At 43.2% G+C, this 23,150-nt stretch overlaps 1 protein-coding gene across 5 annotated transcripts in view; it reads left to right on the forward strand.

Moving 5' to 3' along the window:
- Nucleotides 1–23,150, forward strand: part of PITPNM2 (phosphatidylinositol transfer protein membrane associated 2) — a 137,010-nt gene that overhangs the window by 51,177 nt on the left and 62,683 nt on the right. For all 5 annotated transcript variants that reach the window (XM_062009551.1, XM_062009547.1, XM_062009549.1 and 2 more), the window contains one exon: nucleotides 18,269–18,443. In XM_062009551.1, the coding sequence (XP_061865535.1) occupies nucleotides 18,366–18,443 (78 nt within the window). In that variant the 5' untranslated portion in view covers nucleotides 18,269–18,365. The remainder of the gene's footprint in view (nucleotides 1–18,268; nucleotides 18,444–23,150) is intronic.

Consider the following 23,150-nt stretch of genomic DNA (forward strand, 5'->3'; position numbering starts at 1 on the left):
TCTCTTTACATTTTTCTCTTCAGATTTCAGTGATAAGCAGGGAGGACTGCATCACTCATTTCTGATGCCTTTTTAGAAGGAGCAGTTCTGTTAGTTTGGAACTTGGAAGTTTTCTCTCCCATTAGCTAATTATGGCTATTATGCTTTATTGTCATTGTTGTCACTCAGGGTATTTTTGAAAATTAAGGGTGAAAAGTGACTGCATAACAATGAAACTCATCAAGGAAGGTTCCCTGAGCTTAGTGTGAGTCACCCTTGCTGATTTCAGTGACAAAAATAAGTTTTCTTTTACACCTGTTGACTCTTGCAAGCCCTGAAGATGCTCATCATGGGAGTGGGATCTGGTTTGTGTTCTGGCTATTTATTAGCTTTTACATGGTTTTGATTTGTATCTGCTTTATGAAAATGCTGAAGCTGGTGCTGAGCAATGCTGAGGTGGCTGGTTCTCAGCAAAAGCTTGTGTTTGAGTGAGAGGAGAGGGATAAGGGCCTGGGTTTACATCATTGTTGATGCCTCTCTTTTAGTCCTTTTTTTCTCCTCTGGTCTTTTGTCTGTATAATTGCACTGAAAGGTAGTGGTGGGTTGAGTGGAAAACATCAGCAGGCAGACAGGCTATGGTATGCAGCACTCATCCTCAGGAAAGAGGAACCAGGAGAGTGGTTAAAGACCTCTTACTCTGTTAACCTCATGCTTTCCCAAGAATCACAATTTCAAATTTCCTTTTCCTGTTTCTCCTCACTTTGTTTCTGCAAGGAATTGTCTCCTGTAGAGGTCAGAGACGTTGACCAGCTTCTCTGACATGAGCTGCTGCCACTGTGGAGCTGTCAGTCTGGGCAAGCTGACAGTCTGCCCTCAGATCCAAAGGTCTTCAGTTCCCAAGTCATTTCTCCATTTCACTTTCCTTCTAGCTGCCTTGCTGTTCCTCAGGTAGCATTGCTACTCCTGGTAGGAAACAGAGCTTTACATTGTATGTTATGCCAAGACATGAGCCTGCCTCTAGCAGGTTGGGATTTGCCCACCTGTATGGGCAGGTGCAATCTAACTTTGGCTTGTGAGAGTCATGGGCATCCTTTGAAGCACCTGTTGCACACTCTCAGACACCATACCAGATGAGATGGGACTGTGGAGCTGATGCATAATGACAATTTGTCTTTTTTCTTTTCCTAATTTATCTCCAGGATTCTTTAGCCCATCGTGGTTTGGTGTCCTGCTTGCACCTGGGAGTGTTGCAAGAGTGTCTGTTACGAGCAACTGAATTCCAGAATAGTACTGTGCTGAAAAGGGATGGAAGGAGAGAAATGTATTAGTAAATCACACAGATGAAGCCCTAAGGCATCAGTCTGCAGTGAGCCTGGCTTGTATCTTAATTGCATGACATAAAACTAAACACATAAATTGTGCACCTGAGCAACTGAGACAAGCTATTAGCAGCAGTGGATGTAATTAAAAAAATAATCTAACAAGGTGTCACTAAAAGCATGGACTGTTAGTGCTGCCATTGCTTATGCTGTGCTTTTCTTTCTTGTAATTATCCTGACTGGTATTTTTAGGGTAGCTTTGCAGCTTGTCTATTTTCTGCCAAGTTGACTAAAAATGTTTGTCTCGCGTGACGTGATAAATATTGTCTTGGAAACTGATGCAGTAAATATCCCCAACCTTCTGCCTCTACCTGGATGCAGTCTTTAAAATTGCAACAGCAGGAGCTGGAGGAAAGGTGTCCCTTTTTATTAAAGCCTGTGCATGTGGCTGTTAAGGGCTTAAGAGTAGCTTTAATAGTCTTCCCAGATGAAGCTGATAGACTGGAATGTTTTTTGTTTGCTTTAGCTTTTGGGTGGTATTAGCCTTAGTTGTAACTTCTTTCAGTTTCTGTTATCTTTTATATGGGCTTCCTAGAGCTCTGATCCTGCAGTGCAATCCATGTAGATAGAGTCCTTCTGTGCTGAGGTCTGAGGTTGCAGTAATGAGGGCAGACACAGAGCCCGGGGCTGCTGCTGTGCCTCTCAGTACTGCTCAGTCTTTCCTCCTGCAGTCCCAGGCCTTCTCTGGTTTTCTTTATTTGCTTATTTTAGGGTTGCCCTTTCAGGAGCTTGTTTCTGCTAATGTGTCTCCTGTCAGTGTTGGTAAGACACCTTAGGTATAGAATTATCGAATCAATCACAGAATGGTTCTATAGCTATAGATACCATAGAATGGTGTCTATTCTATGATTCTATACCTAAGGTGTCTTACAAATAGGTTTCTTCAGAGATGTTGAGTGCTGCATGTTGCTGGTGTGCTGCCCCAGGATCTGTCTCTGCTGTCCTGCCTGAGCTCTGACCTGTGGTAACAATCTCACCCTCAGCCCCGCTCTGAGCTCTGCGGAGCCTCAGCATGGGCTGAACGTGATCACTCAGAGCAATGTGACTTCTTGTGTGTTACATATGGTCATCACATATCTCAGTCTGAAAACTCAAGGTGATAGTGCAAAACTTCTGGTGAAAGTAGAAATTACTCAATGTCCTCTTCCCAGTTCCAGGTGGGCTAATGAGGTGCTGCTAGGCAGTGCTTGGGTGGAAAAGTGTTGGGAAAAGGCAGCATTTGTGTGCTTTTCCAGGTAAGGTACAGCTCACAGATAAGCAATTGCCTGATGCATTTGGGCAGGACAGAGTGTACCTTCAAGCAAGTTCACCGGTGACATGAAACTGGAAGGCCAATGGCACCCTGGGGTCTGTTAAGAATGTAGTCAGCAAAATGAGGGAGGTTCTCCCCCAGCTCTGCTTTGCTCTGGTAAGGCCACATCTGTATCTAGTTCTGTGTTCCCCACTTTAAAAGTGATATAGAACTTCTGGAGAGAGTCCAGTGGAAGACTACCAAGATGATGAGGGGACTGGATCACCTCTCTGAGAAGGAAAGGCTGCGGGACCTGGGGGTGTTCAGCCTGGACAAGAGACTGAAGGGGGAATCTTATCAATGCTTGTAAATACCTAAAGGATGATGTGGGAGAGAGGATGGGATCAGTCTTTTTTCTGTGGGGAACAGTGATAGCACAAGGGGTAACAGGCATAAGCTGGAACCCAGGGAGTTCCACTTGAACAGGAGGAGAAAGTCCTTTGGTGTTGAGGGGAGGGAGCCCTGGCCCAGGCTGCCCAGGGAGGGTGTGGAGGCTCCTTCTCGGGAGGTTTCCAAACCCTCCTGGACACGTTCCTGTGCCCCCTGATCCAGGGGAACCTGCTTTAGCAGGGGATTGGACTGGATGAGCTCTGGAAGTCCCTTCCAACCCCCACCATTCTGTGTAATTCTGTGACCTGGGGGTTTCCTACCTGGCTCTTGCAGCAATTGTATGTGCTGTCATAGCTGGCATTGCTGGGAATACTACATCAAAATACCTAGAACTCATGAAAGACTAATCGAATGCACTGTTTGTGTTATTGATTCCTGGACTTTGCTGTCATTCAGGATTTTTGCTTACTGATACAAGCAAAATAAAAGCAAAACTGTGGAAAGGCATAAATCGAACTTTTAGGCTAATGAAGCTGTATTGTGTCTGACAAATGGGTAGCTAATCTGCTGGAAAAGGGGGAGAGTTGACTTTTAATGAGAAGTTATTAGATGTTGAATAGCTGTTAAATTGCTGTATTAATAAAATGGCCAATCCTCTCTAGCTTCTCCTTAAAGTATCCTATTAACTGAGAACCCCCTTTAATCCATTCTCTCAAAAATTAATTAACAGTTTGGAAAACACTTCTTTGACTGTAGCAACTTGATTCAAATTAAACTGGGGTTGTCATGACTGCTTCCTTTATGTACTTTAGCTAGAATTTATGAACACTGTTGATAATACTAACTTCTTAGAAGTCTTAAGCTCCTGTATATGAACAAGTCTAATGGGCTGACTTTTTTTATCGTGGTGTTTTGAATTGGCAGCAAATAGAAAAGTAGAAGTGAGATGAGAAACGAGTCTGGTGCCTGCAGTAAGAACTTGGAAATTGTGTTCAGTTCAGCTGCTGGTTTATAGTTTGACAGTGAGCCAGCATTTGCAGTGAATTTTGGACTAAACTGTCCAAACTTAATTGTCCCTCAGACACTTGCCTTACCTGTAGAATGCAGATAACTTTTATTCCTCAGAATAATTATCCTTTTCTTCATGACTGAAGTTGAAATGTTTGAGCCCTTTAGCTTCTTTATGTGCAAAGCACTGTTGCACTTTCTGGATTTGCTAAACCCTCCAGCTTTTGGTGATTTTGACTTTCCATCTGCCATTCCCAGAGGCTTTTAGGTGCTGGCACTCTTGCATTCTTGACTCTTGTGGTGCTTCCCATTAGGGTGGCCAGCACACACGTGTGCTCTTGATGTTGCCATCTAAGAAAGTCCAGATCTCAAATCAGGTCACTGTTTACAAAGCAGATTTATGTCAGTTGTAAATACAGCTGTAATGCCCTTTAATGAAGGGCATGAGTGGCTCTGGCAAAGACTGTGTGACACTCCTGCTATCTGAGAGTTGAGAGATAAAACTAGAGCAGTGGGGATGGAGAAATTCACAGTGTGAAACAACTGGCCAGACCATAGAGAGAACTGTGAAGCCAGGACAGGAGACTGAAGCACTTGGTCGACACCTTCAGAGCTGCCCCTGAAATCTGAACAGATAGGGTTTGACACTGTCTGCTCTGTGCTTTGCTTCCTTAGCTCTTGTCAGGCTGGAACGTGGTTTCCATCCTATGGGGCATCTAATGAATGGAAAATGTTGTGCCATAACCCTTTGTGAACTTACTTTTGTAATGCTTTCTTACAAAGGACACTTCAAAAAAGGACACTCGGGTACAATTTGGATATTTGATGGAGAACAGGGGAGAAAAAATTATTGAAAAGGGCCTCAGAGGTCAGGAAACAAATTCTGTTTGTTTAGTTTTGATCCTCCTTAAATTGATTTCTTTTGTCCCATGTGTGCACAATGACACCTTGTTGTAGGACACCTTGAATGACGTGTGAAGTTTAATTCGTAGTGGGAGAAGATGGTTGAAATACCATTTCATCTGAGGACTAAAACCACACAGATCCACACAGGAATGTGAGAAATCTGCCCTTGGGACACCTCTCTGATTGCCTTGTTGGGCTGAACCACAATATGTGGTCTATGGCTGTTGAATGCTTTGTTACATCCAGAAATCCTCTGTAGGAAAGGGAATTGTTTCATGGAGGGGAGTCTGTGTGAAACCAGATTTTGGCTTTTTGAAACCAGTGCCAGTGGGGAGAGGCTGTGGGAAGGGTTCAACAGCAAAATGGATCAGAGTAAAAGACCTGAAGAATTGCTGACAGAGGTCTGTCTTGTGGATTTGACAGCTGAAAAGTTTGTTTGGTGATTCCTAAGATACTAAATGCTGCTGTTGGGTTCAGAGCAAAATGACATCTGATAATATTACCCACAGCAAGGATTATTTGCACAGGCTTTTGAGCATACTGCTTTAAGTGAGGGTTTGAGCATCTTTTGATCTTGACTAGTTTCTTTCCTTGTCCTTTATAGAAACAGTCAGGACATCTGTATCCCTTAAAGAAGAGGGAGGGGTGAGTGTTTAGCTGTGACTGTGCTTATCCTGAGTGCATGAAGCCACACGTGGTGGCAGACTGCCTGGGTGGCTCTGCTCGTCTTCACTGAAGTTACTGCATCAAGGAAATCTGGATCTACCCAGATTTAAACAAAGCAGAAGAATTCCTGAAGCTTCTAGGTGCTTTCCTGCAGGAAAAGGGCATGTCTGTGTGCAATGGGAGGTGGAGTGGGATGTGTGCAAAGAGCCTCTGGGTTCTTAGAGAAATTGATTAACTGTGATATGATTGCCAGGAATTATTTTCTGCAGGAATAACAGAGAGCTCCAAAGGCAGTTGTGAAGAAGAAGAAGCAAAAACCCTTTTGCATTTTATTCCTGCAGAATTGGGCTAGTTGTCAGGGAAACTACCCCACTCTCTTCTCTATTTAGAAAAAAATGATTTTGTGTCAAAAGTTGGACTTAGAAACTTCTGAATTGACTCTTGAGTGTTGGACCACGTACATTTTCTCCCTCTACCTCAATTTTCCCCACAAATGAGGGATAATGGTAGTTGCCCTAGCTCCTGAGGCCAGGGCAGGGCTTTAATGCATCTGTGCCTTAAATGTGAGACGGCTGCAAGGAGTCCAGCTGGGCATCAGCCAGGCTCTGGTGGGTCTGGAGCAGCCACTGCTATGCGTGTGCTTACTCAGCTTGGGCAACTCAGTCAAATGATGTTGTTTCCTCTTTTCGTACCAGTGCCTGCATTTGTCTCCTTAGGCACTGCTGCTGTCCTTGGTTTGAGGATTGTTGTCTTTTACTTTTGGAGCCCACCTTGATGGGACTCATGGGTTTCCTTCCATCTAAAGGTGTCCAGGCTAGCTGGAGGTGCTCATGTTTGTTTCATGGTGTCATTTTCCTTCCCTGTTAATCACATCTTGTTTCACTGCAAAGTGATGGAAGTGGTAATTGAATTGCATGTCAAGAAAACCAAACCAATACAAGACTATACAGCTGGCCCTGAGCTTAATCTAGATAAGGGTTTATAAGTATTATATAGAAACACACCGCGCTTTCTGTTCAGAAAATCTCACAAAGTTAAATATACAAAGGTACAGCTGGCTTTCCTCCTGGGTGACAATGTCACTCTGCAGTGTAATCAGCCTCCTCTAGTCCAATTCTCTCTTGGCACCTGAGTGTTTTATTATGATTGACTTTACTGCAGGTGTCCTCTGCTTTGAGGTTCGGGAAGGTTTCTCTGTGTTGTGGGAAATACAAAGATGGATGGTTTGTGACAGTAGAGAAGTTATCAGGGCTGTTGAGAAGGTGGCTGGGTAGATTCAGAGAAGGAATTGAAGAGATGATTTAAAAAAGCAGGGAAAAAAAAAAGGCAATAAGATGAAACCAAATGTGTGGGATTTTTGTGTTGTTTTTAATTTAAATAGCACCTAAAATGAGTTGCAGGTATCTGTTGTGGATGCTCTTAAAATTTAATCTCTACGCTTTGCTTGCATTGGAGTTATAGACCCAATTTGACTTTTATTTTCCCTTTCAATACCATATGGCAGAGCAATCCTATGGTTTGTCTTTTGTCTCTCCAGCCTGCAAAATACATGTTCAATTTGCCTCTTGCATTGTGTCTCTATAAAAGACTGTCCACTCCCATTTCTTTGCCATGGAATCTTGGTTATTTAGAAGAAAAAAAGGTACAAATAAATGCTGTGTTTTTTCCAAGTTTCTAGCTAAACTAATAAATCAAGGTCTTGTGAGAGTTTTGGAGGTTACAGTGAGAATTCTGATGTCTTGGGCAGATTCCAATTTAACTCCATTCTGTAATCATAAGGTTTTGACTGCATGGTAGCTGCTTTTCCTCTGCAAATATTCTTGAAAAGTGAGTATGTTCTGATGGATTCATCCATGTACCTTTTTCCTTCCCAAGTCCTGCATTCAGTTTCCAGCTTTGACTATATTAAGTGACCATAGTCTGTCCCTTAGGGCATTTTGGGGAGGTTGTGGGGAGGGTGTTGGATTTTCCCAGAGGAAATGAGAGAGTTGAGGATGTAGATTGTCAGTATCACTGGGACCTCTCATTGCCGGAACTGACTATTGCATCTTGGTTTGAAAGAAGCATGTGAGATATTCCCTTCAGCTACATAGGGGCTCTTTAACCTGGTATGGAGAAGTAAAAATGGAGCTTCAGACCTTCATCTTACTTCAAGGCTTCTCATCTCACCAAGCACAGCGGTCACAGCAGCTTCCAGGATGATGGTGCCTGTCAGCCCTGGGGATGACTGGGCAGTAGCACAGGAAAATGTTGGCAGCCAGCAGCCCTCCAGCAGTGAGTCACCACACTATTAGAGGGAGAATTGGCACCAGGAATTGTCTTTGTCATTATACAAACTCTGTGGGAAATGTGCTGGGATGTATATCCCTCCTGGATGCCTAATGGAAAATAACTCTCCTGGCATTGGGATTGGGCTGCTTGGGCCAGTCTTGGGTCTTAATAGTCAGATGAACCAATATTGTGTGGTTTTCAAGAAATGATGTCCTCTTTTAGAGCCTCAGATGTTTTGCAAATGGGTATTCTCCAATGGGAAAGCAGTGGCAGATGTTACCTTCCTCTGGGGAGGACTTTCTCTTACTTCCAGAAGGCTCCTGATTTCATCCTTGCATGACTGAATGGTGTCTCTTCTTCCAGCAGCACCTGGAAATGTTTCTGTCCTCAGTCAGAACTGTCCTGACTCTGTTTTTGTACTTCCTGCTAGGGATGCAGTGGCATTTCTTCTTCCTGGAGTACAGTGCTTCAGGTTTTGGAAAAGCCTGCAAAGGTTGTGAGGTTTATGGAGCAGCTGGATCTGGGGGAATGTGAAGAGCCTCTCCATGGAGGGACCTGGAGTCCCATGGCCCTTAAGCTGGAGACTGTTAAAGTGACTTAAAACAGAAGCTTTACCCTTCTGTAGGCTTCTTAAAAAGTTGAAGGATGAGCAGTAGAATTTACCCAGTGATTTTGTTACCCAGACCAAGGAAGAAACTCCACTTTGAAAGACCTTGCAAACCTATAAATTATGTAGGCATTATTAGAGGCTGGGGGTTCCATGTTGTGGTTAGCATTAAGGATGATTTGCAAAAGCAGTAAGATCTGCTGGTTTAAAAATGCTACATCACTCTCCATGTGAGATGCAGGATGGTAAAGGGGAAGAAGTAACGTCAGCCCAAAATGTGCTGAATAATGAACTGAAAATGGGTATTGATTTTCTGTGCACTTTCATTATTCTGGTGCAGTCTGGGAGCAGCTAGTTAATCTTTTTTCTTTATTAAAAAAAACACCCCAAAAACTTTCAAAGGCACTTATGAAATATTTAGTGTAATTATTTCCAAGATCAAAACTCCAAAGAAGCTACACAGCCACAGAAACCTTGTTAATCTGTTGGTGTTATGGATGAAAGATGCAACAGAGATATTAAACACTTACTGCTCTTGTTCAAGATGGCCTGTTACTCTCAATCTCAATTGCAGCATTATTCATCAAGCCTTCACTGCTGCATTTGTCTTGCTTCCCATGCAAGAATTTTAGGTGTTATTACAAGTTTCTTTTGATGGAGTAGAACATATTTGTCTGTATTCCTCTTTTGCCTTTAGGCAAGACCAATCTCAGCCTGATGGAACTAGTAGTATTATGGTGCTATAACACTGGCTTTGTAATCCCACAGTGTTTCCCTCCATGAAATACTCTTTTAAACCAGCTATGAGTGTTCATTCCCTTTCCCACATGATATTTGCATAAGTGAGGTAATAAAATGTTATTTCCAGACTGTAACTATTGAAAAAGTAGAGTAGCTGTTGATGTCTTTTTCCAGGTTGAATGGGGAGTTAGTGAGGAAGCAATCCAGAGCCTGGCCAATGTTGACTCAAATATCAAAACGGCATTTGTGTGTCTCAAAAGCAGGTTTAGTGGATCTGTGAGTATTCAGAGAATAAAATTCAGAATAACCTTGGGAGATAGTCTGAAATGGGCTATAATTTGGAAAAGATGAGTGCAAATGAATAAGCTGTGAAATGGGGATTGCTTGGGGTGGTTATCGTTCTGGGGGAGGTAAGACTGCAGTGGCTCTCAGGCTGAGTGACCATCAACTCATTTATACTGTTGGCAAATAACATGCAGAGGTATATGAATTAGAGCCATAGGAAAGTTGTATTTCTCATTCTTTAGGATTGCTGTGGCTCACACCAGTCTTAGAGATGTGGATCTGTGGGAGAAAGAGTGAAAAAGACAGCTAAGGGAAAGAGGAATCAAGTGATCTTTGAACATGAAAAAGAGGAACTGTGGAAGAAAATAGTTAATGGAAGAAAATAGTTAATGAACCATTTCCTGCCTCTCCTGAGCTCAGCACAAGAAGAGAGGGGCTTGAACTGTGGTGAGGATAACTGAGGTTAGGAAGCAAAAGCTTTTTCCATCTGTAAACAATCTGAGACTTCAACATTCCGTGTTTTCCTTCATTCCTAGATTTTTATTTTAAAAAAGATAAATAGTCCTGTTTCCTGAGTTGTTTTTAGCTGTAAGGCTGTTTGTCTTCAAAGCAAGTCTAAGCATTATAAGTCTAGGCAGGGCTTGTGCTCAGCTGGGTGCCTGAGGACACTCGGGGTGAGCTGATCACCAGCGGTTTGCAGAGCTCTTGCACCTTGGCCTCACTGCTCTTGAAATTTCTTTACCCTCAATTTCTTATTTTCATGCTTAGTGACTGGTAAGATTAAAGAGCAGCAGCTCTTATGACTTCCTGCTCTTGTTGTTGTGATAAAAAGCTGTCATTTCCAGTGCAACTGATGGAGAGCGAGAGAAGGATGGTGTGGGTGCATCTTGTTAGGTGTGGTCATCCCTTGACTCTAGCTCACCCTTGATCTTTCACCTATGCCTGCAGTAAGAGTGTGGTTGGGTTTGTTGATGGCTTTTTACTATTTAATCCAAATGAAGCCTCAACTGACCAGTGGGGAATGCATCGAGCACACTTCTGCTCATCCTCCCACTGAATTCTGTCAGGAAGAAAGATTGCAGCACCCAGACATGGGAGGGCTCCCAGGGAGGCACTCTTGGAAATTCAATATGTTTGGCTTGTTTTTTAAACTTGGCCAGCATCCCATCTCCCTGCCACTGCTGCCCATAGACTATTCAGACTTCTGCATGGCAGTGGCCTTTAGCTAATGGATGTGGCACAAAGGAAAGGAAGGTTTTGCCCATTGCTGTGTGTCGATGGCATTGCATAGATTTTTCTCTGTGGTAGTCTACTCATCTGCCAGCAATTTTCAGTCAGCCAACATGCTGCACTTATCACATTGTCAGTGCTGCTTTTATTTTTGTTTCTCCCTGTTTGTCTCTAGATGTGTATCTATATATGTGCCTATATCAAAAATATATATTCCACATCTATATGTATTTCTGTGCTTGTGTGTAACGTCTGCCTATTTTCAGCATGTAGTGCTGAGAGACTTGGACCAAGAGCAACCTGTTAAAAGCAGGGTCTGCCCAGTTCCTTTAGCTCATCTGAGGAGTCTGTTTCAAGGCCACAGGATGCTGGGTTTTGTGGCTATTCTGTTCGTGCAGACTACTTGGAAACTTTTAACCTTTAATTTCAGACGTGTTCTATTTAATATTCAGCTTTATCCCCAGCATCAGCAAAAGGATTAGAGGCTGGTTTGTCTTTCCCTCTGAACTCATCTGTGACTTTAGTGTGCATATTAGTTCTTTTAATGGCTTCTTTATTAGTTCATTATTGCATCACCTCCAGGCATGGCAGGACTTGAAACATTAATTTTCCAACCAAAGTTCAGCTGATGGACTTCACCTGGTACTCTTGAAGTCAGTGTGTGAACAGGGAGAGCTGCCTTGCACTGCAGCATCCCTTACAAACCAGAAGAAAGGATGTAAAGTTTTCCTCTCTCCAGATGTTAAATGAATAATAGGAATGGAAGGTATGAAGAAAACAGTGCAACATCACTGAATATTTAAAGAGAAAAGGTGGTGTGTGGATGCTTTGGTGTGGTGGTACACTCTTTTTTCCCCCCCCTTTCCTTTTCTATGTCATTGCTTCAAGCTAGTATTTGGCTGCCCAGTGAACTATAACGAGATTTCATAGCTCCAGGGTAGCTATATTGCATTTGGACTGATTCCATCCTTCTGTTGTAATAAACGTCTGCTTTACAGTGAGCCCTTAAATTCTATAAGTGACGTCAAATTGTATCTAATAATGGAAAAGAATCAAGTCCTGTAAATGCGACTTGTTCGCTCTGTTTCTATCCTACCAAGCAGTGTTTTATCCTCAGCTCGTTGCAGCACTGTCTGCATTTAAGATACCTTTTCAGTTTGCCCCTGAGGTTTACACCTGAGGAAGATTGTTTTCCATGCATGCTTGCATGTTCCTCTCCCCCCACACTTCCTTTTTCCAACTGCACTGTAGCTGTGGCCAGCCCTGGCAGAGGCAGACACAGGGAACTCCCCAGCTCAGCTTCAACCTCAGCCATGCACTGCAACTACTCCAGCTCTGGAATGACTGTATTGCGGTTTTACAATGTAGGGAAACGTTTGTTAGCTGCTGATTTCGCTGTCAGATGTGACCTAAGCTTAGTTATGAAACTTGGATATGTGAGAGCATCTGCTTAAAAACTTCTGTTTGGAAAGATGCAACGGATTAGATGTACAATTCAGATGTATTACAAAGAACATCACTTACTGCCACAGCAGCCTTTAAGTGCACTTTTAAGGAGCTTTAACTTTTGATTACTTTTTTTCCCCCCAAGCCTAATGAGTTTTTAAATCTGCTTAGCTGTCAGTCAGCAGGTGGGAGCCACGCTACAAAACCTGAAGGCTGCTGATTTTAAGAAGTGCATGCTGTGAGAGAGAGTTTTGAGGGTAGTGTTGAGTGTTATGGCAAATAATGGTAGCCACAAAGTTACTAAATAGCAATGTTGTGGTTTTTTAATCTTTTTATGTGAACATTGCTTGAAACAGTCCCACTGGGGAGATCATTTTGGCATGGAATTAGGAGAAGAGGGGAGAGAAGGGAATGGTAAAATACAAGCACTTAATATTCGTCTGCTTGGAACAGCCTCATAACTGGTGTTTTCCTGTTGACCTTTACATAGTGGTAGTCATTCATGTGATCAGAGAAGACAGTTGTGCTCCAGCTGGTATTGCTTTAAATGTCATGCATTCACAAAACACCAAGTTCCTCTCTGTCCTGTGATGCTCCCCAGCTAGGCAGCAGTGGCGTGAGCAGGACAGTTCTGAGGCTGTGCTGCTCTGTGTGATGTATGCAGGCCGTGTGCTGCAGCCCTCGCCAAGGGTCAGGTAGGCAAGGCTGGTGAGCAAGGGCTGAGGAGGGTTCAACACTGATGTCTTGCAGATGCTGCAAAAAAAGGAAAGCTTCTCCTGAGAGGCAGGGACACCGTGGACAAACAGGGTGAGAGTGACAGATGCAATGAATTTCTGGACAGATAAAGCTGAGCAAGACAGCTTTTGGGCTAGGAAGGAGAGTGCTGCATTAATCAAGGTGTGAGTGTTGAGACTGCCTTTAAAAAACGCTGACTTAAGGTCCTAGAAATCTATTTCACATTTATGCTGCTGCCTCTAATGGCATAAATAAATCCAAATGTGATATTTATGCAGAGCTTCCAGTCATGGGCGGGCTCTGTGTCCTCCTTCAGGGAACTTTGCAGGAGAGGGGAGGTGGCCAGACTGCTAAGCCTGGTGTTGCTTCCCAAAGCCCAAGTGTTTGATACCCTCGGGACCAATGCTGACATTGCTTTCTTCAAGGAATCATCTTCTTGAGGCATAAAGGAGATGTAGAGAACCTAAGGAAAGTCTTTAGGGAGATGGGTGAGGTCTCCAGGTAATGCCTTTGCTCATCCTTTTGCGGTTACACGATTGTCTTGGTTTCCTTACAGTTGCTTCTGTTAATTATCTTTCATTTCTCAGTTATGTGAAAATATAGCAAGGAAAATTGTTCAATAGCTGAGTCAGGGATCTTTAGCTCATTTAACATGGTCTTTTATAGGGGAGATTTCTCTCAACTTCAGCACAGCCTTAAAGAGGCAGCGGTTGAGAGAAACGTGAGACCTGGGGCCGGTACCTGCCTCTGCTATTGGCTGCTGTGTGTCCTTCTGTGAGGGATTTTTCCTTCCTTGGGTGAATTTTTTAACTTTATAATACTGTAAAATGAAGTTAGAAAAAGCTCTTTATAGCTGCCCTCTGCACCTAGGGCTTTTTCTTCCCTGTTGAAAATGAGAAATAGCAGCTGTGGCACGGAGTGAATTGTTGCTGCCGTGGAGTAGCTCATTCCAGCCATGAAAAGCCTGTGCTCAGCAGCCTGGACATGGGAAACGTGAGCTGGTTAGTTGTTGAGGTAACAACTAGGAATCCTGTCATAGCACAGCTGGGAATGGGGCAGTAACAGCCCTTTTGTATCCTGATTAACTGATGTGAGTAGTTCTCCTGCACTGGACCCAAGTGACATGTTGAGTAGCCAGGTTTTTTGATGTAATACTCAGTTTCCATACTTTTCAGGGCTAGCCTGTGAATCCTGGCCAGAGTTTGGCCTCAGGGACTCCAGTATCACAGTTTAAACATCCTTCATGCTCTCTTATTTCTTAATTACAAACTGTCAGTTGTCATCAGTCCTCTTGTACCTCATTGAGTAAGAAGGCGACTCACTGTGATGGCCTCAAAGTCACAACCCCAGACACCAAACTCATGGGCTAAACGGAGAGAGGTTGCTGGGTCTCTTTATCTATTCAGTTTCTCCAGATCCCAAATGTCCCTGTGGCCCCAGCACTTTAAGGAAAGGATGCTTCCTTGAAAAGTTTGTTATTGTTGTGAGGGAAGCTGTTAAAATGAGAAGTAAATGCAACACCCTGTGCGTTAGCCTTCAGACAGCCTGAAGCAATAGCTCAGAGGTGGACCTGACTCATCACAGCAGGATATTGACTCTGGAGCGTAATTATGATGCTTTGAGAACCTGATTTTAAAATAATTGAAGTATAAAATTATGTGCCTGGCTTTCACAGTTACTACAGCTCTGGGTAGAAATTGAATAAGGGCCTGTACAAATGTGCTACTTGGCTATAGCAGAAATAGCAGCGAGTCTGGAAATGTCCTGCGTCACCATTGTTTTTCCTCATGCTGAGAGGAGCCGGCTGCAAGCTGAGTTTTGCAAACAGCCTTGGGCTGCCACTGGTCCTGGGTGTGTGGCTGCCAGGGCTTGGCAAATCCATTGAAAGTCCAGCTTGGTGCTGGACAGCTGGAGAGCTGAAATCCAGCCTGCAGTCAAAACACTGCCTGCTTGGTAGCCCTGGCACATCGGGCATCACCGTTCAAACACCCCTGGCTGCTTGTAGCAGTGGGCTGGATGCAGATAAGTGCCAGAGATACAGCTGGTGTTTTGACATCCATTTTCCAAAGCTGTGTCATGGCTTCTTTGATTCCAGGAGGGCTTTTACTTCCCTCGATAGTAGCCATCATATCTCCAGACAAACTTCTGTGTTTGTTTAAACAGGACAAGAGGAAATATCCTCAAGTTGTGCCAGAGAAGATTGGAGCTGAGGCAGAACTGTTTCCCTGAGAGGGGTGTCAGCCCCTGTGCCAGGCTGCCCAGGGAGCTGGGGGAGTGCCCAGCCCTGGAGGGATCCCAAAGCCATGGAGCTGAGATGCTGAGGGCTGTGGATTAGTTAGTGGTGGGCTGGGCAGGGTGAGGGGAGGGCTGGGACTGCAGCAGCTTCAAGGGCTTTTGTAACCAAAACAATTCTATGATTCTATCAGTAATAGAGTAACTAGTCTTGGTGAGCTTTGATTCTCTATGAAGTTGTAAGACTTCAGAACGAGGCCACTGTCCTCCGTTGTGTTGTCTGAAAGCACAATTTTGTCACCTCTGCCCACGTGGCATCGTGCTCCCCCAGGATGTGAATCTGGTGAAAAACCATGTTTATCTTAATGGTTTATCACCTGTGCTCCACTGCTCTTAGAAGGGTTGGGGCAGTTTACTTCAAGCTCAAAGGCAGACCAAGTTGCAAACTTATCTTGATATTTATTTTTTTAATCACTCTAGCTTTAAAACAAAAAGAGACCAAAAAGTCAGGTTCATTCCCTTTGTGCCTCCTTCAGGGTCAGGCTGCTAATCCCACGTGCCTTTTTCTGCTGGACCCCTTGGGTTGAGGCTACCATTTGGTTCTTGCTTATTGCTCACTGTGTTTCCAGGGCTGGTTTTCTACCCAGCTCTGGGGACTGGTTGCAGTAGCTGCAGTGGGCAGCTGCTGGAGGAGTTTTTGCGAGCACTGCTTTTCCAACAGGCACATCCTCAGGACCTGCTGCTGCCTGGAGACCTTCAGGCTGGGCTGAAACACTGTTTTTAAACATTGACTGCAGGGGAGTAGAAACCCTAAGGGGAACTTTACAACAAAACCTCAGCTCTTGTACAAGCCAAGCAGGAAACTGGACCAGGAGCCACTGCTGTGGCCAGACACGCTCTGCACGCCAGGTGCTTTGAGGCTGCTGCTGGTGGCTGCCGGTGTTCCTGCTTGGGGCTGAAATGGTTGAGTTTCTTAGGCTATGATAAAATAAGTGCTTTCTTATCTTGGCTGTCTGAATTATTACCTGCCTAGCACTTCATTATAAACACATATTTTCCATCTTGCTACTGGTTTCCTGCCATTTTATTGCTTTTAAGGTTCTATTTTTTGTTTTATTCATCTCTTCCGATCGATAGGAAGGTCCTGTTTTTCAGCAAGCACCACAGGCAGACGTGGCTGATGTCCTTATGGTGGAGCAGAATGGCTTTCAGAGCAATTGGGAAATGGGATGGGGAGCTTTTCAATCTAATTTTCAAAGATCTCTAAAGCATAACAAACTGCTCAAGACATGTAGCTGTCTCCCACTGCCCTTACCTCCCAAGAGGTGGGATCCCAGCATTGCACCAATGCAGACCTGGCCTCAAGGTCCATCCTCTGCTGGTTGTTATTTTTTTTCTTTGCCGTGCTGCTAATTAAAAACCACAAAATGAGATTATCCCCACCTGTTCTGGAGGATTAGTTTGATGGAGGAAATGCCACATGTGCACACAGATGTGCACACAGGCATGGCAGTGTTGGGAAGAGCAGTCTTCCCAGAGTTACTTCTACAGGATTTGCCATGGCAAATATCTTTTATTCCCCCCTCTGCTCCACACACACACAGATTGCTCTGACAGCAGTAAAACGAAACAGAGAATTGAATTTGAAAAGAAAATGTTTAGATGATGCAGCACCAGACAGAGAGCTGTTCCAGAATGCTCCAGGATGGATTTACACTACTGCCAAATGAGAAATACAGCCACCAAAGGCAAACAAGCGCCGAGCCAAGCAGCGTGAGGCCTGTGGGCCGGGCTGGAGCAGACCCTGCGCCGGGGCACAGCGAGCAGTGTGCCCACAGAAACTCGGCCGTGAGGCAGCTCTGGGGATGGGGCTGTGCCCTCCGAGTGCCACACACATCTACTGACTTCTAATCTGGATTATAAGTACTGAGTTCTTGCCCCTGGTTGCTCTGTTTTACCCTCTCTACACCGTGTAAAAGGTTGGTGAGGTGCTGTGCAAACAGCGAGTAGCGCTGAGGCCTCTTGATAGCAGTGTGGTTTCCTGGTTCCCAGACCACGATTGGTTGGTTTTATTCTATTTTGTGTTAGTTTTTATTTTCTCCAGGCTGGGGTTTGCTCTCCAGCAGTTGCATCTGAATATTTCCAATAGGCAGGCACGGCAGAAAGGTGGATTTTGGTGATGAAGAAGGAACAAAGCAAGTGCTTTGTGGACTCGAGGAGTGGTCATCAGGTCCTGCTGAGGCTAATTTGGCGTGATAGGCAGCTTCTTTTCTTGTCCTCTCTTCCTTACCAGTCATCTTCCCCCTCCACCCCCACTTCCTTACACAATTTTGTCTTTATCCACAACCTATAGTGAGTTTTAAGAATATTTGAGAAGTTACAGCTTTAGCCCTTGATGTAGTAAATGCTGCATTCCCCATATTCTTAAGCAATAATTCTATTAAATTGCCTCAAGGTGGGATGTGATGGGATATTTTTATGTTGCAATTTGATCTTTGGCTGTATTATGTAGTGAGAGTGTAAAAATTAGTCTGGCATCGACATCAGTGGCAGGAGGGTTTTGGCTGTAGACTGCTTTGGAGGTGAAAGAGAAAGGATCCTACGAAGACTAATTCAGATCAAAGCAGGAAAAAAAGTATGTTTCTGCTCTCTTTATTGTTAGAATCCAAATTACTTTCTCCATTACGGTGTTACTGAGGGCCAAGGAAGTCTAATCTAAGCCTTTTCTTGTCGCTGAATGAATGGGAGAGGATAAAACCTGATACCTTTGAGTGGATGCATCTCTGGTGCGTGGCTGATATTGGAGAGATACTTTATTGTCTGGCAACAGAAGGCCTGCCTATTCATTTTGAGCCTTTGTCACATCTCTTCCAGGGAGATGGTATTGCATATGAAAGACTGATTGATACAGTGGCAAAGGTCGGGAGGGTAATAGCTTTGATGGTATCCCCTGAAGCAAATAAAAATCCTTCTAAAAGATTCTGCTCAACTTGATACTAAGGCTCTGGGAGCACTCCAACAATTCTTCTCTCTGCTATTAAGCTTGCAGCTATTACAAAAATTAACGTTTGCCTGTTTGTTTGGGGTTTTTCCCTAATAGGACGTTCTGCAAGAAGAACGGAAGATAATAGCATCTCTTTTTTTTCCTCTCTCTCTCTTCAGGGATCCTCCATGCATTTCCTTGCCATTATTTAAGGAGCCTTCACTAAACACTTCTGGATTGTGTTTCTGAGGGGACGAAAGAGTTTTTGTATTCAAAATGCTCATAAAGGAATATCGGATCCCCCTTCCGATGAGCGTGGAGGAATATCGGATCGCACAGCTCTACATGATACAGGTCAGTAACGTTTTCACTCCGTGGGGATGAGCGCAGCATGACCCAGGGCTTCACGTGGAAGAGTGGAGGATTGCTGCTGAATTAGATCATTTAAACTTGAGATTTGTCTGTGTGTTTATAAAGAGGCAATAGAGGGAAAGTAACACAACCTTCAGTCTATGACTTGCCTGTTAGGCAAGCTGTAGGTTTTGAAGCAGTTGCTGCTTCCTGGTTGGCGGCTCTGCTTAGTGGCTATGCCAAACTGCTGCAAACTGAAACATGGTCTTTTGTTGGGAAGAAACAGCCTAGTAAAAATTTGAGAGGGTAAAACCAAAGGCATAACTTTGAATTTAAGGGAGCAAAAGTCTAGAGGCAATACTTCTTTGCTTCATACTGCTATGAAACAGATACTAATCATTTCAGGCATAAAATTTAGATTATTTTAAATAGGCTTCTGAATACTGATGGGGAGTTTTTGTTGAATTCTTTGTCTCCAATAAAGCAGTTAATTAAAGTGTTGGTTTTTTGTAACTCAGCTCCTCTGTGCCCATATTCTCTCAGCATTTGAAATCCAACCAGGAGCATTTTTAAAAGGAAATGAATCTGAAGTATTATTTTATTGTCCTATGCTTTAAATAAGGTTTAATATTGAGTTTGCAGTAGAACTCTTTCTGTGGCAGACTGAAACAATGCTAGAAAAATCTGCTTTGGCATAAAACCTAAAATGAATTAAGGAAAAAACCAAACCTCAGAAAACAAAGCAAAAGCACAATACCCTCATTTCTCCCCTGACCATCCAACCCTGTTCCTTTAAAGACTCACACTTGACTGTTAAAACAGTGCACAGTCGTAACAAAGTCCCTTTTCTGACACAAATGGATCATGGTTGTGTTTAACCTAAACATTAGCAGTAATGAGTAAACATTTTTCTTAGGTTACTTTATTTTTGTCTCTTTTCCTGAGCTGTAGCTGTTTTGAATATATTGTTGTAACTATTTTGTTACAACTTTTTCTTCCAAATTTGACCTATTTTGAATAAAGAGCTGGTTAATGGAAGCTACATGGAACCTGTCAGTGAGCTGTAGAGTGTAGGGAATGATCTGATTAAGGAGGAGAAGCCCACCTGATTTAATGGGATGAGTCATTAGCTGGAGAGTGTCTAAGGGGCCTTCTGTGAGATGTGAAGGACTTGGTCAGGGGACTGAATTTGCTGTTCACTGTACTTCCTTTTACTTCATTAATGCAGAACACTGGCTTCCACTTTGTTCACTTGACAGTGGTTTTGGCTATATGTTAATGCCAAAGGACATGAGAAGCTATTACAGTTTCATGAAAGGGGAAGTTCATTAGCTCAGGAAACTACTTGAGAAATTCTGAATCGCCATCCAGCCCTGTTTGACACCTCCCTTAACTCTCTAGTGCATTTATATGCAGCAAAATAGTGACTCCTCTTAGATCAGGTGCAGTAGTTGGTGTTAGGTCTCTGATCTCTTACCTGAGGGTGAGCTGGAAACACTGCACGTAGCCGAAGTTCCAGGTGCGCTCGAGAAATCCATGACAAGCAGATGACTTTACTGTGTTGTGTTTACAAGTAGTACAAGGAGAAAAGTTAGCTCTGCTTTTTATTGAAAAAAACCCTATTCTCAGCTCAAGAAATAGAAATAAAGAACGAACCAGACCAGAAAACCCACTTTGGGTAAAATGTTGAGTTTATATTCCGTTTCTTAGTGTTTGATAATGATCTGCTTCATCCCTTCATGAATTTGGTGGAAAGATTCCTGCTGATTTCAATGGCAGCTTTTCCTAGAGCATGATATCAAATGTCCTTTTTCTTCAGTTTGATTTAAAAGTGAAGGTTTTGTCTTTGAGACAGGTGCTGGGGAGAGAGCAGCGGGGAGTGCGACTTCCGCTCTTTTCAGAGAATGAGAAAGTGCTTCATGTCACTCGTTTTATTTTTCCTCTGAAACACATAAGGAGGCTCAGGAGAAGCAAGTTCTCTATGTTGAACCCCTTTAGGGGAGCAAGCTGAGATGCCTGTGTAAGCAGGGACATTTCTTAGAAATCTTTGGCTGAAATGTAGAGCAGAATGATGTAAAGTAGTTCCTGGGGTGAGGACCAATTCTTAAAAGCAAAAGGTTCATTTCAAAGACATTTGTTGTGTACAGTATGGTGTCATTATTGCTGGAGACACTACTCAGCCTGGTCTTGTAAGAACTAGTTTTCCAATAGTGTAAAAAGGAGATGTCACAATTATTCTTCAAGGGTTTTAGAGAGCCTTAAGCATGTACTTGAAGTTAGTCGCTCATTTAACTTGAAACTCACGAGTGAAAAGCCCCTTTAAACTCGAAACCAGTTGGTATAAAGTCAAACTTTTAAGAGCAGTCAGGTAATTTCCCTAAGTTTAAGTATCCTCCAAATGAAAGCTTTTCCTAAAGAATCTTGTCACCCAAGGGATGAAGCAACTGACCAGAGCAGTTGCTCTGGGAACCCTTTCTATGGAAGTACTGCCTCAAAACCACATTGATCAAGGATGTTCAGACTCCAGCTGTAGCACTGTGGTCACATTTTCAAAGATGTTTTCGTGGAGGCTTTTGCTCTGCAGTGGAAAGTTCTTTTGTCTGTTTTCATGAAAGACCACTCCCTCCTTCTTAGAAGCCTTCACAAAAATTTCCACCAGATATGATGTAAGCAGCATCAAGCCCAAGCAGCAAAGGATCCTCCCATGAAACTGGGACAGGCTGTACTCCTATTTATTGTGCTTACTGGACGGGAGAATTAGAATTGTGCAGTATATAATCCAGCATCTCTGTTGGTTCTCTGCGCCACTAGGCAGGAAGGAGATGCAATAAATCATAGTATACAGGCCCATGGTGCTGTGTAATTCCTCTTAAAATTCTGCATGTTGGTGCACAGAGCTGTGAAGGCTGAGGTGAAGAGCCTGCTGCTTTGCTTTATCATTTTTTAAAGTTTGTTTTGGTTTTTGGGGGTTATTTTAATTATTTAAGCATTGGGGGAAGAAAACAACAAGTCTCTTCAATGTTGCTGTCTGCTGTCTTCAGAAATATTATCTGCAGAGACAATTATTTCAGTCCTTTAAGTAGCACTTAAACTCTTCCATAAATAAGTTAATTTTACATTATAGCAAAGGGCTTAATGTACCCATGACTTGCTTGAAGTCTAAACTCAAATGGGTGTTTCTATTGAATTTTAGACCATCAATATCCGAATTATCATGGGAAACCTCTCACACACTGTTGTCAGCTCTTCAGTTTGGGAGCTCCTGCTGCAGTAGCCACAAAGCAGTTAGGTCTTAGCTCATCCATATGAACAGGGTGGGGTTTACATCTCCTGAGTTTTTATCTGTTTTGCTATGCAAATTAAAACATTTGATTTTTGTATCTGAGCTTGGAACCAGTGGTCTGTCTTTCTGCTGTGCCCTGGTTTTATTCTGGTGCATAAACCAGGCAGAAGGTTACAAAACAGTGAAATAATTCTGTGTGTCTTTCTTTGTAGACAGTAGTTTTGTAGTGTAACTTTTTTCCTAAAGTCTGTACATACATTTAAAAGCCTGTCCTGCTGCCAAGGGGAAGAGGTCTCCAGGTAAACTCAACTTGGAGAGTTGTCCATAGGACTGGGAGAGCTGCAGTTTGATCAGGGGAAACTGCAGGCTCCTGACCTGATCTAAGCAGAAAACAACTAGAGATGAGCATTGGAATGAGTTTTGTGAAGCACAAACTGTTTATGGAGGTGACAACTGTAAGGATCTGTAGGGATTTCTTTCTTCCTGCAGAAATGCTGAACCGAGGGCTCTGTCCTGGATGTCTTCTCTGATTCTGTGTATCACATCAAAGGGACGTGCGGTATTCTGTCTGTGTCAGGACTTTGAAGCCTGTAGGGCATGAAGGAGAGAACCTTCCTGTTTTATACATGAGAGAGATCTTATTAAAGAGTCTCTGAATTCTTTCTCTCGTAAGTGTCCTGCATATTTGTGTCTCACTAGCTATCCTTTCCTGTAACACTCCCCTTTCCCGTGTGTTTAGGGAGCCCACCTTTCTATGTGCCTCCCCCTTGCCTCAGAAACAATGCACACTTTAATGTTAAGTCTCCATCTCATAAAAGCTTGTATTGCAAGATCTGAGTGTGTCTGTCAGAAAGATCAGTATGTTATTAGCCAAAGGTCAGTCCATTTATCATCTTAATACCATTCATTACTGCATTCTATATGCCATGAGATTCTGAGAGACCGTTGCCTTTCTGACCCCAACATCAGATGAGAGAATTCCTCTTGTTATTAAGTCTTATTTTGATATCAATGTACATAGCTTGCTTTCTCTGCTGTAAATAAGCCCAGTCCTCATTTTCTCTATGATTACTTCTGACCTTCCTCCAAAGATAGTGTACTTTAAAAACATTCCTCTGGACCCAGCAATTGCCTTTTGAGGATGAGACTTATTTTAAGATGCCATGTCATCTTTATAAGCTAATAAAGGTAATACTCTGTCATTCAGCACTTTGAGGGTCCACAACTGGGGAAGGACCCTGGCCCCTGTTCGAGACAATCTGTTAAAGATAATCCATCTGCATAGCACTATCTGCTGAACTCAAGTAGGATCCAGGGAATTGAGGGCTTTTATCATCTTTTAACATGAGCCTCTCTTCTACAGTCCCGCAGGGCTTTTCATTTATTGCCTTCCCTGAAACACTAGAGCATGTTTCCAAGCATCTGCA

The sequence above is a fragment of the Colius striatus genome, chromosome 17 (genome assembly GCF_028858725.1).
Source record: "Colius striatus isolate bColStr4 chromosome 17, bColStr4.1.hap1, whole genome shotgun sequence".
NCBI classification, from domain to species: domain Eukaryota; kingdom Metazoa; phylum Chordata; class Aves; order Coliiformes; family Coliidae; genus Colius; species Colius striatus.